An 18934-nucleotide genomic window follows, 5' to 3' on the forward strand; every position below is an offset into this window, starting at 1 on the left:
TTTTTTAATTTAATTAAAATTTTGCTCACCACTCTATCTTGATTGATTGATGTGTTAAAAAATTATAAATTATTATCTTTTTAAAGTTATCTTAATGGTTAATATAGTTATTCTTAGATATAGTCGAGTTAATTATTACATGACATATTTATATAATTAAGTAAGGATTGGATTCTAATAAAAATCAATGAATTATCTTTTAATGACTAATTTTGATTTTTTTAATTTATTCCCTTCTAATAATAGTACAGTGATGAGAAAACTATTAGAATGATAAATTTCATCTTTTATAGAATCAATGGTAACATAATTGTTTTAACTATAACAATTACTATCGATTTTCTTAAAAACCACTTCTATTATTTAGTAATGGAAGCATGTTTTACCTATTTATCGCTTTGTAGCCACTCGGAAATCAATAATAATTAAATTAATCAAATCAATAAAATCGAAATCAAACAAATATTTTTTTTTTGAACTTACTAAACCGACTGACTCAACTTTTCTAAAAAAAACAAACAAATTAAAAAAATTTAAAAATAATTATTCAATAAAAAATAAAAAATAATCAATTTTTTATTATCAATTGACTGATTAAAATATCAATGACTTATGATCATACTCATTGGTGACAACGGAGGTGGTAAATCACGGACGGCTACTAGCCTTTGGAATAATGACTAGCACATAAGGGAAGCATTTACCTCGACTTTACCGAGATTCGAACTCCAGATCTCATTGGTGGCAACACCTCATGTGCTAGTCACTAGACTCATCCGAAGAAGACAACTTATGATCATACTCAGATCCATCAATCAAGTGTTAATCATTCATTCATTCTAATGACCTCAATTGAATTGTTCAAATCAATATCTTAAACTCTAATTTTGAAACTGGATTAATAGAATTAATTGATATTTAAAAAAACTAAATTTTCTAAGTAAAGGACCAAACTTCAATTTTTGATGGATTCAATAGTTGATTTCATGATATTTTTCTTAGTCTAGTAGCCACCGAAATAATTTATTTCTTTTATAATTCTCAAATAAATTAAGTTATTTTTAGGATTTACATAGTTGTATTTGTGGTTTCGATCTTAATGGGCCAAGGCACGGCCCATCTCAAAACCTAACCTTTCATTATTTAAAGAAGAGAGGAGTACGAATGTTAGGAAGGGCAGCGGCCGTCGATCAGAGAACACATAGTCGGAGACGATGTGGAGAAGGATTTGCGTCGCCCCTTTGCGTTCTGCCCTCCGTCAGCCCCGTGCCTCCTCCGGCGCTGCCTCTTCCCATAGCGGCTCTGTTCTTGCTCCAGTTTCAGTGTCTTCATCCTTCCTCGACACGCGGTATAGCTTCAGCTCCGTCCCTGGTAATCCTTTGTTTCACGTAATCTTTCTTTTTGCCTTTTTTTTTCTCTATGCGAGTGCGTTTTTTTCTTCCGGTCGTCGGATCGGACTTAGAATTCGATTTGAATCTGGTAGATCTTGGTTTATTCAGAGGATGGATCGTCGAGGAATAAAGTGGAGGACGTGATGCCGGTCGTCACTGGACTCGAGCGCGTGGAGTTAGAAGCAGAGCGCCAGGTCTGTTCTTCTTTTTGATCCCTTCATTTTGGCGTTGTTTGTATCTTTGTACGATTAAAGATCACCTTTTTTTTTCTGTGTCACATTGATTTGGCTTAGGGAAAGAAGCTGTTTGAGATGGAGACGCCCGTTGGCCCCTTTGGTACTAAGGTAAGATTTCCTTTTCTTGTTGCCCCTTTGTAGATCTCTTCATTCTAATATTTTACGAACTTTTGAATCCTTGTTACAGAATAGACAATGAGCTGGTTGCCACTTGTCCTCTTACAATTTTCTTTTAAGGATCGATATGGGATTTATATTATTCCTACCTTTTGTAGTTTTGAAGTGTCTGAGGATCTATGCAACTTGGTAAATTGTGAATTTATTCTAATCAATTTTAGAAAGTAGAAACCGAAATCAATTGTTTATTTCATTGTTTTAAATAGATGGATTTGGCTTAGGTGATCCTTCTTAGGTGACTTTTAAAAAGAGAAGGACATGAAATGTCTAAGTGGCCCAGACGACTTGCCAATGTGGTCCAAATGATTCACCAAGGCGTTCTAGGTGGGTTGAAAGAATTTGTTTGATTCTTTTAACAAATTGTTGATTCATTTATACTAAAAACTAATTTTTATCCTCGTCATTTGCTCACCCAACACTCATTGTTCACTCAAACCTCTCTCTACTCGATGCCGTTGGCCTACATTCATTTTGGGCTATATTTTCTTTCTTCTTTTCCTTAGGTGTGTGTTCCCATTTGTGTTCTCTTTCTTCTCATTTATGGTTAAATTTTTCTTCACTTAATCTCAACCTTCTTAAAATGATTTGTTCCCCAGATTTTGTGACTGTATTTCTTGGTTGTAATGTGCAATATAAATTGTCATTGTTGTGTTGTTAGTGCTTATCAATTATAACTTATTTATTTGTAATTTTGAACTTGCTTTGGTTGATTGAGAATGCCACTTTAGGTCCTCGGCAAAGAGCTAGGCAATCAGTCGATCCTCTATTGCTTAGAACCACTTTGTAATTCCCTAGATTTTACCTGCATATATACTTGATTATTATGATTTCTTTAAACAGAATGTGTAGTTTAAAAGATATCATGGGTGACATGATTCATTCACATAACCCCTTAGGAAAATGTGTAATAGTCTATTATGATTTTTATTCCTTCAGTCTTATGCTTGTTTGGCTATTTTTGTTCTCGTTTTCTTTGTCTACTACATTACCAAGCGAGTAATTGCTTTAGCACTAATGATTCATGTTCTTTTAATTGAAATTGCACATTATATACTTCATTTTAGTTCATTTATTTCTCTTGGATTTTCATTTGTAGTTGTATCTTCTCTACTATTCATGGTTGTTGAATGGAATTTTAACAACATTAAATGTTTCATAGGACAATAAATATTGTTATCAGGATGTGAGGCTAGAGGGGAAGTGAATAGCCTTCTCTTGAGCAGTGGAATATATCAAAACATAAATATTAAAGTATGAAACACAGGCAACGCTAACACTTAGTCTTTATATGGTTTGTAACCCTTGGTTACTACTCCACTACCTATAGTCATCAGTGAGTCACTTCCAGAATTCCTTTATCCTTTTCTTCTTGCATTCTTGCATAAAGAATAATAAATACTAGAATAACTTTTTCTTGTCTCACTTTCACTTGCTTTATTTGCTTGCCTTGGGTGCTAAAACTCTCTTTTTTCCTTCTATATAGTCTTTATGTCTTAACAATTACCTTCTTTATGCACCTGATTAGTTGTCTAATCACTGGTTCTGTTGACTATTTTTGCGTCTGCTTTAGCCTTCTGTCTGCCAATTAATGTGTCAATTGCACTTGCTTCTAATCAGTTGCTTGACTTCTCAACGGATTCTTGAGTAGATTGATCTTGCTTCCATTCAATTGATCTATTTAGCTTGTAGACTATCTAACAGCGTTGTAATTTTTGTTAGATCAACGACCTAACTCTAGCTTTTCTATTATTCCATCAATGGGCTACTACTATTCCCTAGTCGACTGTCTAGTCAATTGGCTTATAGTCAAAAACATTTTGTTCATTAGCAAATTAGCTTGAGTTGACTACTTAATTGATTTAGCTACCAAACTGAATATAACCTTTAATCAATTGGATCATTGACTCCAACCAACGACCAACGACAGTGTTTTCTTAATTCAAGTCTAGCCAAAACTATAGGTACTCTCTCGTCTCACATAGACTTCCCTGCCAAGAGGTTTTGATGCCCTCTCATCTTGCCAAAATGCCTTTCCTTCGAGACACGCTCATATATCTAATTTTGGTTTTTCTTTACCTATTAGACTTTGAGTTGCTAAGAGGCTTAACCTCTGGGACTAACTCTACAAGAGACTTTTTTTATGGGACTTCATCAATTACTGAGTATTAGTTAATCTTAACTTAACAACACTTTCACTTGCCCAATTAGGTCTGATCTATTGGGATTTCTCACTTGCCAAACATCTAGTTAATCTTTATCTACATAGACTTCTTATTTGCCAATACTTGTTGAACTTCCACTTGCCAACACTTGGACTTTTACCGTTGCTAACACTTAGTGGACTCTTACCATCTCCAACAGCTATTGGATTTCTTCCATTCCCTACACCTATTGGATTTCTTCCATTGTAACATGTACTGCTCTAATGTTGACATTTGTTGGACTTCTCCGCCACTAATCCTTGTTGAACTTGTACCATTGCCAACACTAGTTGTTGGTCTTCATTCATTGCCAACACCTGCTGGACTTCATCCCATGCCAATTCTGGTTGGACTTCAATCCAATGTCAAGTATGCTGTCAGTGTTGACCTACTTAACACCAAATATGCAAACAATATTAGCATATTATTTATTATATGACTAAATTTGACATAATTATCATGAATCTTCAAATATAGTTAACAAAACAACAATGGTGGATGAGAGTGAACTTCTTGTGTGATTGTTTCATGTGGTTCACTCTAAAGGTGCATTTACAAAAGAGGTAGGAGGGATGTGGAATTGTAGCAGTAGCACTATGTTTTGGTATTTGCCTTTGGCTAGAACCTCAGGAGTGAAAAATCAGGGACACTGAAACTTATTTTGAGTCATTCTCATTGTACACTTGCAAAAAATCAAATTTGACACCATACAGATTGGAATATGTTTAAGATGCTTATGCTTCTGGTAAAGTATGAGAAGTGAGTACACAGATGTGACTCAATTCTATATTTCAATAAACCGAACTGATATCAATTGCTTGCAAACATCCTTGAATTTCCCTATGCCATCTGCACCAATGTCCTCGTTCCATCACTGCCCCTTTCTCACACGGACAGGATTGGCCATGCAACACTAGGGGCTGCTTGGTTCAATAAGGGGAATGAGAATGGGAATGGAAATGATATTAGTGGGAAATGATAATGGGTATCATTAATTTAATGGGGTTGCTTGGTTTAGCAAGGGGAATGAGTATCATTAGTAATGGGAGGCTTTTTCAAGGAATGAGTTTCAAACCACTGGTTTTAGTGGGGAATGAATGATTGCTAACAAATAAGGAATGAAACCCTTGTGAAAAAATGAAACCCTCAAACCAAACACCTATATTTCATTCCTTTCCCATTCCCCATTTATCAAACCCTCTAAACAAGCAGCCCCTAAATTTATATGTTGAGTTCAGATACCTTCAAAGAAAAGTTCATGTTGGAAGTGGAACTAGATTCTTACTTTCAGGATAAGGCCCATCTTGTACTCAGCGCTGCATTTGTGCTTGGGCTGCTCCTGTAAAAGTTTTTTTTTGTGTAGTTGTAAGCAACCATAATTGACTTGATTAATATTAATATTGATTATAAGCGTAATATCTCTGGAAAGAAAGCACCTGAAAATTAATTTTTATTTAGATACTCTTCCTAGTAGGACAATTAGCATGCCATCAGTGTTGATCTTCTATTTACGCTTGTTCCCCCTCGTCCAATGCTGATGTTTGTTCTTCCTCTGATTGAATTAATACTTTGGGTCATACATTGTAGGAAGCTCCTGCTGTCATCCAATCCCACTACAACATGAGGATAGTTGGTTGTGTTGGTGATGAGGGCGGTAAGTTATTTTTTTTTATTGTTTCATCTACTCGTTCTAGAAGACCATGCGTCGTGCTAGATTCCACAACATTCCAACTGTTTATCCAGAGGATGAACACGAAGTCATGTGGTTTTGGCTGAAGAAAGACAAGCCGCACGTGTGCCCCGTTTGCTCTCAATACTTTGTGGTAATTAAGATGCCTCTTTTAGACTTGACAAAAAGAAATAGATCAGGGTTGAATTTCACAACTGAAGGTTAATCTTCTTTTGCAGCTTGAAGTGATCGGCAAAGGAGGCGACCCATATCCTCCTAGCGACGATGATGATCACTAAAATGTGGATCTGAATTGTGCTGAAAATAAAAAAACAAACGAACCTGGGAGGCAGATCTCCTTGTGCTGTGTAGCTACATTCTTCTTCCTCTGGCTTGTGGATTTTGGTCTTCTTTGCTATTCTATAATCAAGTAGAGAAGTGACCACCCTTAACAATTATTGAGTTGTGGTTATCTTTTGGCCCTTGTTTTTTAGTTCCCAAATAATGAATGGCCACATTAAACTCGGCATTATTAATTTTATCATATTTTTAATCTTTCAATCCACTTTTTCCTGAGCTCAATATTGCTTTGTTTCTAGTAGTCTCGTGGATTATTTCTAATTTAGATCCAACGGAAGTATTAATGAGTTAAGGGGAGAACGTGGAGAAAATTCTGGACCAGAACAAATATTTTTAATTTGTTTCAAATTGATATTGTTGCACTCTAGAGCTCTTTCTAAGTCGATCTAAAATCATAATTTTATTAAATCGATTAAATTTAAAAATTATTATTTTGGAATTTTAGGTTTTTTTTTTAAAAATAATAAATTTGATTTGATTTTAGTTTAAATTTTTTTATTGGATTAATTTGAAAAATTGAAATTTTAAATCAAATTGTCTTTAAATGTAAAATTCCTAATCTAAGTAAATTCTAAATTCTACTTCCGCTTGGTTCCTTCGCTTATTCGATGTCGATCCCCTCCCCTCAGTGTCGATCTCGATCCTCACCCCTTGCTTTCATAAGTGGACCTCTGCGACTCCGTGTTTTCATCGGTTTGCCCTACTCAGCTCACCCTTCTCCCGTCACTCTCGTTGGCGGCTTGAGCCCTGTTCTCGTCGGCTTTCTCACTATCGCTCTCGTTGTTGATTCTATCTTGCTCAGCCCTTCTTCCTCTCGTTGTCTCGCCGTCTCTTGCCCTCGGAATGTCCTTGTATAATTTAACCCTATACGATCCGTCATGGTCCATAGAGACTATTTATCTTTTTTTTAGTTGTTTATTTATTATAAAATAATGAATTTAAAAATTCATTCGCTAATTATTTTTTGAATATTTTTTTATTCGGATGGAATGCAACTGACTCGCGCGCCCGGTGGCATTTGCGGGGTAACCTTGTGCTGCCGCGAGTAGATGCCCCACGCGGCCCTGTGTGGCCGACCATATATGGGCGATTTGCAAGGCCGCCTCGCAAGGTCATGAGCCGCAAGTGGCATTGCTACCTCTCGCGGTCACAAGCTACGTACAGCCTCGCTCGCGGACACGGCCAACCTTTCACGTTGCTGCCATCGACTTCTCTCGTAGAGCGAGCTTATTTTATTTTATTTTTCTTTCTCAATCTTTATCATTTCTCTCTCTCTTTATTTTTTTTTAAATTCCTTTCCTTCAAGGATTTTTTTTTATCTGTTCTCTTCCTTTTTCTCAAGGATTTGTTTACCTCGAATCCCTTTCCTTCCTCGATCCCATACCTTTGAATAAATAGAGCCTTACTAGACTCACTAGCAATCTCATATATCTATTATCAATTGATTGAGACCTATCTGTTTTAATCTCATATATCTATTATTATTATTATTATTATTATTATTATTACAATTTGCAAGCTGATATTGATCCTTTCCAATTATATTACTCCTATAACCACCGCATATTTATATCCAAGTGTAAAGGATCATTTTTAGATAGCGTGAGACTGTCTTATAAGGGCCACTAAGATATTAAGATGACGACTTCATCTTTTTACACTGATAGTATAATTGAGTTAATATCCAAATGGTAGACTTACATCGATAGATAAGGATTTTGAGTTGTGACTGTAACAAATAACTCTTTTATTTATGGGACCGCTTAGTACCTAATTTATTTTCCTTCATTATCTCACCTTAAGGCGGTGATGAAAAATACTGTGTGTGAGATATATCGTATGTATTTTATTTATTTATCAATAATGTTGCATTCCTAACTACTAGACCATGGAAGAATACAATCCCTCCCATTTAAAAAAAAAATAATCAATCATCATGATTTACTTTTTTTATTGGATGTATATATATATATATATATATATATATATATATATTCCAACGATATTATAACAATTACACTGTGTTAAAATAAAATAATTTAATTTAATTTAATCAAAAATAATATATATAAAATACTTTTATATAAATGTTTTTTATATATTCATATATATATATATATATATATATATATATATATATATATATATATATATATATATATATATATATATATATATATATATATATATATATATTCCAACGATATTATAACAATTACACTGTGTTAAAATAAAATAATTTAATTTAATTTAATCAAAAATAATATATATAAAATACTTTTATATAAATGTTATTTTTATCAATTGGATCAAAATTGAATAAACCTAATGAAAATCATTTAAACACATTCAAAACCACCTTCAAATTGTTGTAGCAGTCGTTAAATAATTACTATAATAATTCTATCATGCTTTCAGGTGACCATCCTGCATTTTTTTTATAACAGCATATCTACAACCAATAGTAAACCCTAATCCTCCAGACAGACCAATGAAGGTCAAAAAACAACAAATTTCTTAAATTTACACAAAATCAGCAAGCAGGTAGGATGAAGGGGTGCAACGAACCTGATTAATCTTCGCAGCCTGCATTGCAACAAGTGTTGAGGTATCGCACGGAAGTGACAGGGTTGATATTTTGGATGAAACAATCTGTAAATGTCAATGAACACATTTGGCATCAACTTTGAACAATAATAATTGCTAGAAACACAGTAAAATTTTTGCAAATATATGAATCCAGAAAACAAACTTCTTTTAGAGAAAAGGAAGAATTGGCTGCAGATAAACCAAGTAATACATCATACAAGAATACATCCAGGGATAAATCCCCAAGCCAGGGCATGGACACTAAAACTGCCGGTCATATTACAATATCGATACATAATTTCATTTGCACTGCAAATGCAAAGCATCCTCAATGAAAACATCTAAAGATTAGAACTGTCTTCAAGCAAACTCAACAGTGGAAAGGAGATTCAAGCACTAGGGACGGTACTATCAGGCAAACCATTGTTCGAGCAAAGCCAAATACTAGATAGAACAAGCCAGAAAACTGCCCACAGATGCAGGTAATGAGCTTAGAAGCATTTCCGGTGGACAATTGCTGGACCAGATTCTTCGTACTCTCCCTTGGTAATCCACATCTGCAGGTTTACAAGATGCAGTCTTAGTGACCGAGTAAATATAAAATCTTTGTTTGTAATAGAGATAATGTAATAGAAACTTCACCTGCTGGAAAGTACTGAGGGATGCAAGTATGGAGCCTCCAATCCAAACACTGTACTTTCGTTCCGGTGGAGCTACCACCTTGATCTTCATGCTGCTTGGTGCAAGTGCTGTGATCTCCTTGCTCATACGATCAGCAATACCAGGGAACATAGTGGATCCACCGCTGAGCACAATGTTGCCATATAGATCTTTCCTGATATCCACATCGCACTTCATGATGGAGTTGTATGTTGTCTCATGAATTCCAGCAGCTTCCATGCCAATCAAGGATGGCTGGAAGAGGACCTCTGGGCATCTGAATCTCTCGGCACCGATGGTGATAACCTGTCCATCAGGAAGTTCGTAGCTTTTCTCCACGGCTGAGCTGGTCTTGGCAGTTTCCAGCTCTTGTTCATAGTCAAGAGCGACATAAGCAAGCTTCTCCTTGATGTCCCTTACAATTTCCCGCTCAGCAGTGGTGGTGAAAGAATAACCTCTCTCTGTGAGGATCTTCATCAGGCAGTCGGTGAGATCACGACCAGCAAGATCCAATCGAAGAATGGCATGAGGTAGAGCATATCCTTCATATATAGGCACGGTGTGGCTCACACCATCACCCGAATCAAGCACAATACCTGAGAACATGTGTCCAGGTGCATATCTTAGTTTAAAAACAAAAATATCCGAAAAAAGAGAATAACAATGAGAACATACTAACCAGTTGTACGACCACTGGCATAGAGGGAAAGGACAGCCTGAATAGCGACATACATAGCAGGTACATTAAAGGTCTCAAACATAATCTGGGTCATTTTTTCTCTGTTTGCCTTTGGATTAAGAGGTGCTTCAGTGAGCAATATAGGATGCTCCTCGGGAGCTACACGAAGCTCATTGTAGAAGGTATGATGCCAGATCTTTTCCATGTCGTCCCAGTTGCTGACAATTCCATGCTCGATAGGATATTTCAATGTGAGAATACCTCTCTTGGACTGTGCTTCATCACCAACATAAGCATCTTTCTGGCCCATCCCAACCATAACTCCTGTGTGGCGAGGCCGGCCTACTATACTTGGGAAAACTGCCCTAGGTGCATCATCACCAGCAAATCCAGCCTTTTGACAATTAAAAGAGCCAATTCAATTTATAGATCAAATACTAAAGCTAGTGAAAGGATGGAATGTTCACTAGATGCAATAAGTAGAAAAGCTAACCTTGACCATTCCAGTCCCATTGTCACACACAAGTGGCTGGATATCCTCGGCATCAGCCATTTTCTATGTATCTGTGGGAAAATGTCAAAAAAGGAGTATTGGAACCAGAAACAAAAGATTTTACTGGAAATAGTTTCACCATGCACATTTTACATGACTACAAATTGCTGGTCATGGTCATAGAATGTCCAAGTACATGAACATGCATTATCAGACAATGCATAAAATATTTGATGAAAAAACAGACTTACATACAAGTTTGGAACAGAAAAAATATAAAGTGTCATGGGTTCATTTGCAGATGCTCAGCAATTAGATTGTACAATAGCACCCATCCTCAGGTTATCAATTCAATAGATAACTTTAGAGATCTATTTTTTTTGCATCACTATTGTACTCAGACTGCATATTTATCTGAGAAACATATGCATTGATGTCTTATGCAGCAACACTTCACAAAACTCTGACCAAAAAGTTTCATCAAAAATAAATTATGATGCATATTGTTCTCTTTCATCTTCTGAATGTTTATGATTCTTGCATAATTGTAATGTTGCGGCAATAATTGAATTTGTGAAAAATTCAAAAAACACATGTGGGATTAAATTGGTAACAATCTACTAACAACTAATATGAAACTCGAGATAGAAAGATGCAACAGAATAGTAATTTCTACAGGGGCTTGACAAATAAAACATACAGAGAAGATACAGATATAAAAGAAATTATTAAGATTATTAGACATAACCAAAAGATTCAAGTGATGTGGAAGGGGACTAATAGTAATGAGTCCCAAAGTGATCACGACCAGCAATGATCTTTCAAAATGGCGAATATATCATGATCTAATTCCGGAAAGCCTTTAGTATGGCAAAACTAGTGGCAGATACAAGAGGTGGATGACAGTGGCCTCTGCTCCCTTAATATTTTACCAACCCTTTCTAATTTTAAATTTTAGTCTTGAAATTTTTTACAAGTTACATTTTTCCATTCTTAGTTATAAGATATTAATATTTGCCCCTCCTATTCTAATTATGTCCTCTGCCACAAACTAGTACGACCTGGAATAATTCAAACTGATTGTTGGGATAAGAACTTTGAGGAATTGTGCTCAAGCATGCTAATTTCCAAAGGTAAATGCAAAAGAAAAAAAAAATTATTACACCATCATTGCCTAATAAACTTATTACAAATGTTCAACTCAAAGAAATAGAACCAGAAAATAATCATTTATGATAAGAATAAATGAATTGAAAAAAAAAAAACTAGAATATCAAAATACACTAACGCCAGTTCCCGCTTACCTGCTTAAACAAATATCATAAATTCAAAAGTCAGTGATTGTTGAATAAATAAGAAAATGTTTAAAACCCATGACAAATCATCTACAGGAAAGTCAAAGCACAATACAAATTCTCACTCCGAAAGATCAATTCTCCATAGGCATGGTTTAGTCTTTAGACATATGCCAAGCTAAATACTGGATCTGCTATCCAAAAGCAAAGGAAGTTAATTCTAGAGGGAATTTATGAAAGTACCAGAAATAAATTTTAACCCCAAGGGTGTTCAATCTGAGCATAGGTTTATGTAAGCAACACAAGATCGGATGATTCGGATCCTACAGAAGCACTGTCAAAAACAAAGATAGAATTCAAGGGAAAATATGATCAAACGTAAAACCAAACAAGTTCCCTACCCAACCTTATAGTACGATTAACTGAATCCACACTCGACTGAGCTCCGACAACTGAGAAACAATACTCATGGTTTTACAACAACTCGAATCGAAGCAGCTTTCATTTCCATGTAACTTTACTCTACTAAAGAGACATCATAGATCAGTCAATCTAAGTCAAAAGTTAGCAAGGAAAAGAAAAAATCAGAACTTTCGGCAGTCAAAACACAAAGCATCCGCTCGGAATCACTAAAACTCAACTAAAAGGTCACTATCCTACTAGATCAGGCCAAGACATGGCATCCCGGATCTTCAGATTCACTGGCCTAAGCAGACAGCTCGCAGATCCGAGCAGCAACCAAAAAAAGGAAACCAAAAAGCTCAATAAGAACAGATCCAGAGTAAGCAGATCAAAAGCGAAGAGCAAACCTAGTCGACGACAGCGATCCGCCAAGATTTGACCTGAGGAGAGATCGGGGGACGGCGATCTCTTCGCGACAGAGTAACGAAGAAGAAGGTGCCTTTTTACATCCTCTCACGATAGACGGAACCGGTCGAATTAGGCTGTTCTTGAACCGGACTTGATTGGGCCGGCCCATGCCAACGAGGTCACTCATGCAGTCCAAATGTACGTTTCATTCGATGAAGATGTGCTTTACAACACGTCCAAGGCAAAGTGGATGGGTCCCATTTTTCCAAACTTTATTTCTGTCAATTATGAAAACGGGTGGATGCATGTGCATATGACCAACCTACAGCTATTACATGACTAAACTATTCGAATTCGAATTCGAATTCAGCCAACCCAACCGAAATCTCCATGCCTATTTAATGGACTCGATCAGACCCTAATTAACTCTCAAACCCAAAATTTATTGGTGCTCCTTGAATGCTTTAGATACTCACTAGGGATAACTTCCTTAGATATCTTCCTAAGGACCTTTCTAGGCTTCTTAGAAGCTTTGGTCACTTCTACTAAGTCACTCCTAGGGCTAACTTCCCTTATAACCATATTTGTGACTTTGTTTGGCCTTTTTGGAGGCTTAGTCACCTTTATTAGATCAACTTTAGGGATGACCTCCCTTGTGACATTCTTTGTGACTTTGTTATTCTTAGAAGTCTTGGTCACATTGGTCTTACCAAAAGAACCTTTAGAGTTTTCTTCCCTTGTATCTTTGACTTGACCTCTAAACTTAGGGTTTGTCCCATAGCTATATGGAACTCTATGAAAGAAAGTCACATCCTTCTTGACTTTAGGTTTGTATCCCAAACTTCTATAGCTATTGGATGGCTCTTGTCTAGTTCTCCCTAGAGTTTGCTCATTTTGACCCTTAAGAATATTTTCCATTCTTGCTAGGGTCCTTTCTAAGTTATCAAATCTTGACCTCAAGACTTGGTTCTCCGTCATTAAATCCATAGATTTGAATTTTTCTTGACCCCTATGAGCATTTCTATTTTTAGGCATATATCTAAAGTTCTTAGAATTATTGCCTAAGTTACTATCTAGTTTCCTAAACTTAGATGTGCTAGTTCTAGAATGAGGAGGTATATATTTATCCCTAGTTTGATCATGCTTTCTATTTTCATTGTAAATAGCATTTGAATGATTTATCTTGTAACTAGCATGCTTTTTACCATTACTAGGAGGAATTGCACTGTTAAATATTACCTTGGGTTTGCTCTTCCAAGCTCCCCCTTGATTTGTGCTTTCTCTTATCCCTTTGGTTGTCGTCTTCCCTTTAGGACATTGACTTCTATAATGTCTTCTTTGATTGCACAAGAAACACACAATGCGTTCCTTGCTCTTCTTTGTAGTGGGAATTGTCTCTTTGAACTTCTCCTTGCCCTTGGATACTACTTAGCTCCTCTTCTTGGCTAATTTTGGACATTTACTCTTGTAGTGCTCATGCTCCCTACACTCAAAGCAAATGATATGATTTTTATTATTTTCAATTAAAATTTCTATACCTTTGCTTGTAGGGATGATGCTCGATTCTCCATTTGATGTAGCTTGAGTTGTGGAGGTAGCATCATCTTCCAATTCTTCTTCTCTACTTGGAGGTGTGGGTGCTTCCATCTCTTCAACTCTTGAGGTTGTGGATGCTTCTACCTCTTCCTCTCTTGAAGAAGTAGAGGATCTCTCATCTTCTTCCTTCTCCTCCTTTTCCTTCTTCTCCTCGAATGATGACCTTGTGTCAACATCGGATTGGTCCTTCTCTTCTTAGACCAATAAGCCCTTCTCCTTGGGCTCTACTACTCCTTGGACTTCTGTAGGGTCTTCATGATAGGCAATGATCTTTTTCCAAAGATCACTTGCATTTGTGGTTTCACCTACACTCAACAAAATATTAGAAGGTAGTAAATTATGCAAAATTCTCGTTATCTCCTTGTCCGCCTCCGATTACTCTCGTTGCTCTTCGGTCCAATGTCGAGGTCGGAGGCGTTTACTCTTCTTGTCCGTAGGAGCTTCAAATGGGTCACTCAAAACAACTCATTGGTTCCAATCCATTTAGAACCATGTCTCCAGTCGATTCCTCCAAAAGGTGAAGTCTTCCTTGTCGTATGGAGGAGGAATCCGGATGTCCCATCCAAGTGGACCTCCCAAGTCCATCTTCTTCCCCTAGCTTCTTGCTCTCTTGGCGGTTAGTCCGTAGAAGAGCGACCTCGCCCTGATACCAATTGTTGGGACCGATATGCCCGCTAGAGGGGGGTGAATAGCGTCTCGTCGCGCGCTTATGCTTGCTTCATCTTGATATGCAGCGAAAAATACAATACAAACACAAACACCGCTAACTCTAGGGATTTACTTGGTATCCACTTCAAAAAGAGGTGACTAGTCCAATAATGCACACACTCACACACCTTCCACTATGAAATCACTCATTTACGGTAACTACCGAAGGCGGAGAAGCCTTACAAGCTCACAATACAACATAAATACAAATAGAAGTAGATACAAGGGAAATTTTACAAGATTTGTACACCAAACCCTAACCCTAGCTTCTTCTTCTTATTATAACTCACCTCTTGACTTGGACGTGCCTCCAAGAACCTTCAAGAACTAGCGTTGCAAGCTTGGAGAAGATCGTTGTGAATGTTGCAGAAGAGTCGCAGGAAAGAAGGCAAAGTTCTGGCGAAGAAAACGCTCTGCCCAGGCTTTATACAATGCTCCCAATCGATTCAAATTAGTCCCAATCGATTGTCACGTCACATCTGCACAATCTCAGTCGTCCATTGCTCGTTTCCTGCTCAACCGTCACTTCCCAATTGATCAACCAATCGATTGAGACCATCTGAATTGATCGGCCGATCGATTCAAACCCATTCTGTGCTCTTGTGTCCGCGCGAGAGCTTCTCCTCCCCAATCGATCGACCGATCGATTGGTAGATCCCAATTGATCGCCCGATCAATTGGGAAAGCTTCTGTGCTTGTGAGTAATGCTCCCAATCGATCGACCGATCAATTGGACATTGGTTCAATCAATCGACCGATCAATTGGACACTGGTTCAATTGATCGACCGATCAATTGGACACTGGTTCAATTGATCGACCGATCAATTGAACACCCTGAACTTGCCTCAAACTCAAGTTCAAGGTCTCAAATCCAACTCCCGGTCAACCATGACCTGTTGGGTATCCATGCCTAGCATTTGGCCAACACCCGACGGACCTCGAATTAGCCTTCTAGCCTCCTCCATCAGCCTTACGTCCCTCGGATATCTCTCATCCTTCACGCCTTGCCTTCAAGAGCTTCCTTCGGCCTCATCCTAGTTGTCGGATTATATACCACACTTGATCAACCTCGAACTAGCCTTCTAGCCTCCTCCATCAGTCTTACGTCCCTCGGATATCTCCCATCTTTCACGCCTTGCCTTCAGGAGCTTCTTTCGGCCTCATCCTAGTTATCGAGTTCTCCTTACCAAGTCACACTAGGACTTATCTTGCCAAGACCACATGTTGGTGCGGTTTGCACTAACGATTTAACCCAGGTTTTGATGGATGACAAATCAGGTTAAGTTAGCTTGTTGTTGTCTAACACTCTGATCGAGTGTGCAGGAAAAGTCCAGCTAGGTCGACGGGCTGACCGGATAGCTGGCGAGAAGTCCAAGCGGGTCGACGGGCTGACCGGACGCTTGGCGAGAAGTCCAGCTAGGTCGACGGGCTGACCGGATAGCTGGCGAGAAGTCCAAGCGGGTCGACGGGCTGACCGGACGCTTGGCGAGAAGTCCAGACGGGTCGACGGGCAGACCGGACGTCTGGCAGGTAAGTCACTGGAGGGGAGTGACTGCGAGGACGCGTTCCCGGGAAGGGAACAATAGGCGTCGATCCGGCTTAGATCCATTTCGGATATCTAAGTCGAGATCGTGACTAGATTCCGGTCTCGGAAAGACGGAATCTAAGTCATACTTTGCTTATCTATAAAACTGTGCTAACAATCTTTGCTGCAGGGTACATTTGTCTCGGACTAACCTTTTCTTGCAGGAGGACTTTCTGGAGAAGAGGGGTCCGGGCGCCCGGAGGGGATCCGGGCGCCCGGGAGGCAAGTTTTATCCCGATTGTGCGTCGCCACGTGGAGCTCACTGGTTGGACCTGCCACGTCTCACCAGGGCGCCTGGAAGGGATCCGGGGCGCCCTGAGCTTCATATAAAAGAAGGGGCAAGGGTAGAGCTTCAACAAGAACTAAGAATCCAAGATCTGCTGCTCTGTGCTCTTGCGACGCTACGAAAAGCTCTCCGACTCAGTGCTGGTTTTGTTTCAATTTTATTGTCGGTATTTTCTTTATCTGTCAATTCTTGTACTTAACTCTGTAATATTCGAATTGATAGTGATTGCCCAACGAAAGTGGTCAAGGACCACGGGCCTTCGAGTAGGAGTCGTCACAGGCTCCGAACGAAGTAAAAAACAACTGTGTTCGTTTACCTTTCCGCTGTGTTTAAACTCTTGTTTTTTCGAATCGATATTCACCCCCCCCCTCTATCGAATCTAACGGTCCTACAAGTGGTATCAGAGCGAGTACCGCTCTGATTTGGTGCAACCACCAATCAGACAAAGAGGGGGTCTTTTTAAAGAAAAATTATATATCGTTCGTTTTTAAAATAAAACCTTACGCCTTTCGTTTTTTCCCTCCAAAACTGGTTTTGAAAAATACATCGTCATCTTTTCACTATTATTTAGTATCGACAAAATATTACATTTTCAAAAATTTGAGATAATATTTTTTATTAATATTTTAATAATATTTTATTATTATTTTTTTAAAAAAAAAAATTTTGAAATATTATTTGTTTTCCAGCACTACTAATCCAAGACCAAGTCTTGGGATTTTGTCTTTGTTTCATTGTGTGGAAGAACAATGTCTTTTCAAGAAGGATGGAACCCCAATGAACCACCACCGTACGATGAAGATTTCAACTACTGGAGGCGAAGAATGGAATGCTTCTTAGGAAGCGTAGATATCGATTATATGCTAATATTGAAAAAACCTTCTCAGAACTCGGAGCTGAATAAAAACGTAAGTAAAATTATTTATAATATTTTACCTAACAATATTATATGCAGACTAGAAAAATACAAGAATGCATATGAGCTATGGACCCAGTTGATCAAGCTTCACGAGACGCCAATGGAGCTAGAAGATCAAGTTAAAATCGAATCCGGACTCGAGTCAGATCCAACGGAGAAGCCTGCTGAATTAGGGGTTGCGCTCAAGGTTAGTAATATTTACCAAAACACCCTTGCTAGTAGTAGTTTAAAATATGTGCATGTTAATTCAGAAAATATAGAAAATACCCCTAGGATATTTTCTGATAAAACAAATATAATTAATTTAGAAAATACAGAAAATCTAAAAATAATCAATAAATCTAAAAATTTGAATTTAAACCTAAACAAATTTAAAAATTCAAACAAAAAGGATGACAAGGTCAATATTAATCTAGACATAATTAATAAATTATTTAATAATCTAGACAATATCAATCTAGAAAATTCTATCCAAACCCAAAATAATTTAATTAACAAAAAATTAAATTTTAATGATAAGACTTATTTAATAAATTCCACTAATTATATCAACTTAAAGGGTAAAGAAAATATAAGGATAAAATCAAACACTTTGATAAAATCAAAACGAAAGTTAACAAACTTAAAATTAAATGTTAAAGATAACATATTAAACAAAAATAATCTAGAAAATTTAAAATTAACAATTAATAAAAAGTTAAAAGATAAACCTTTAAAGAAATATAATTCAAACAATTTAATTAACTCAAAAATAAATAAAAACCTAAACTTTAAAAATAAGCTATTAAAGAAAGATAATTCAATTAACCCAATAAAATTGAAATTGAAATTGAAAGAAAATTTAAATGTTAAATATACTCTTTTAAAGAAAGATAATTTGACCAATTTAATTAATTCAAAATTAAAAACTTAAATTTAAATTACAAATTAAACATTAAAACTTAACTAAAACCAACTCTAATTATACAAGAAATCTTAAAAAGAAAAATCAATAATTTAGGGGGAGGCTCCAGAATAGCTGGCACCTCCAAAAATAACTTACCCGACAGGGTAACCCAAATAAACTAACCCGGCAGGGTAATTAGGATTAGTTAAAAAGGAACCCAATTTAACTTGAATCACGGTACGGGTAAAGTTTTTGGATGATAGTACGTTAGGGAAGCTTGGGCATCACAGAAAGATATGGCTTCGATCTGGTGCATTTGGCCAAGTGGAACTGACCGAAGCTACCCTTAAACAGAACCTAACTAGTTAGACCAAGGTTTAGTACTAAGCTCCA

General features: G+C 37.1%; 2 protein-coding genes across 2 annotated transcripts; one reads left to right on the top strand and one right to left on the bottom strand.

Moving 5' to 3' along the window:
- Positions 1–1160: 1160 nt before the first annotated feature.
- On the top strand, positions 1161–6239 carry LOC122042976 (putative cytochrome c oxidase subunit 5b-like). Its single transcript, XM_042603390.1, has 6 exons — positions 1161–1371; positions 1500–1585; positions 1685–1735; positions 5593–5659; positions 5749–5828; positions 5914–6239. Exons 1-6 carry the CDS (start codon positions 1215–1217, stop codon positions 5971–5973), a joined length of 501 nt encoding a protein of 166 aa, XP_042459324.1. The 5' UTR covers positions 1161–1214; the 3' UTR covers positions 5974–6239.
- A 2529-nt stretch (positions 6240–8768) lies between these two features.
- LOC122042977 (actin-101-like) lies at positions 8769–12713 on the bottom strand. Its single transcript, XM_042603391.1, has 5 exons — positions 12560–12713; positions 10456–10526; positions 9963–10356; positions 9266–9879; positions 8769–9180 (listed from the first exon to the last, which is right to left on the bottom strand). The coding sequence occupies exons 2-5, from the start codon at positions 10513–10515 to the stop codon at positions 9115–9117; spliced, it is 1134 nt and encodes a 377-aa protein (XP_042459325.1). The 5' UTR covers positions 10516–10526; positions 12560–12713; the 3' UTR covers positions 8769–9114.
- Between the last annotated feature and the right edge of the window lie 6221 nt (positions 12714–18934).

This window comes from Zingiber officinale, chromosome 2A (assembly GCF_018446385.1).
Source record: "Zingiber officinale cultivar Zhangliang chromosome 2A, Zo_v1.1, whole genome shotgun sequence".
In the NCBI taxonomy this organism is placed as follows: Eukaryota; Viridiplantae; Streptophyta; class Magnoliopsida; order Zingiberales; family Zingiberaceae; genus Zingiber; species Zingiber officinale.

What these genes read in the sequence shown, in the direction of transcription:
- LOC122042976 (XM_042603390.1), top strand. Translation starts at nt 1,215, where the DNA reads ATGTGGAGAAGGATTTGCGTCGCCCCTTTGCGTTCTGCCCTCCGTCAG. An exon ending in TAGCTTCAGCTCCGTCCCTG is followed by an intron (nt 1,372 to 1,499) that starts GTAATCCTTTGT and finishes TGGTTTATTCAG; the next exon opens with AGGATGGATCGTCGAGGAAT. An exon ending in TTGTGTTGGTGATGAGGGCG is followed by an intron (nt 5,660 to 5,748) that starts GTAAGTTATTTT and finishes CTGTTTATCCAG; the next exon opens with AGGATGAACACGAAGTCATG.
- LOC122042977 (XM_042603391.1), bottom strand. Translation starts at nt 10,515, where the DNA reads ATGGCTGATGCCGAGGATATCCAGCCACTTGTGTGTGACAATGGGACT. An exon ending in TGCCAGTGGTCGTACAACTG is followed by an intron (nt 9,880 to 9,962) that starts GTTAGTATGTTC and finishes ACATGTTCTCAG; the next exon opens with GTATTGTGCTTGATTCGGGT. An exon ending in CCCTCAGTACTTTCCAGCAG is followed by an intron (nt 9,181 to 9,265) that starts GTGAAGTTTCTA and finishes GTAAACCTGCAG; the next exon opens with ATGTGGATTACCAAGGGAGA.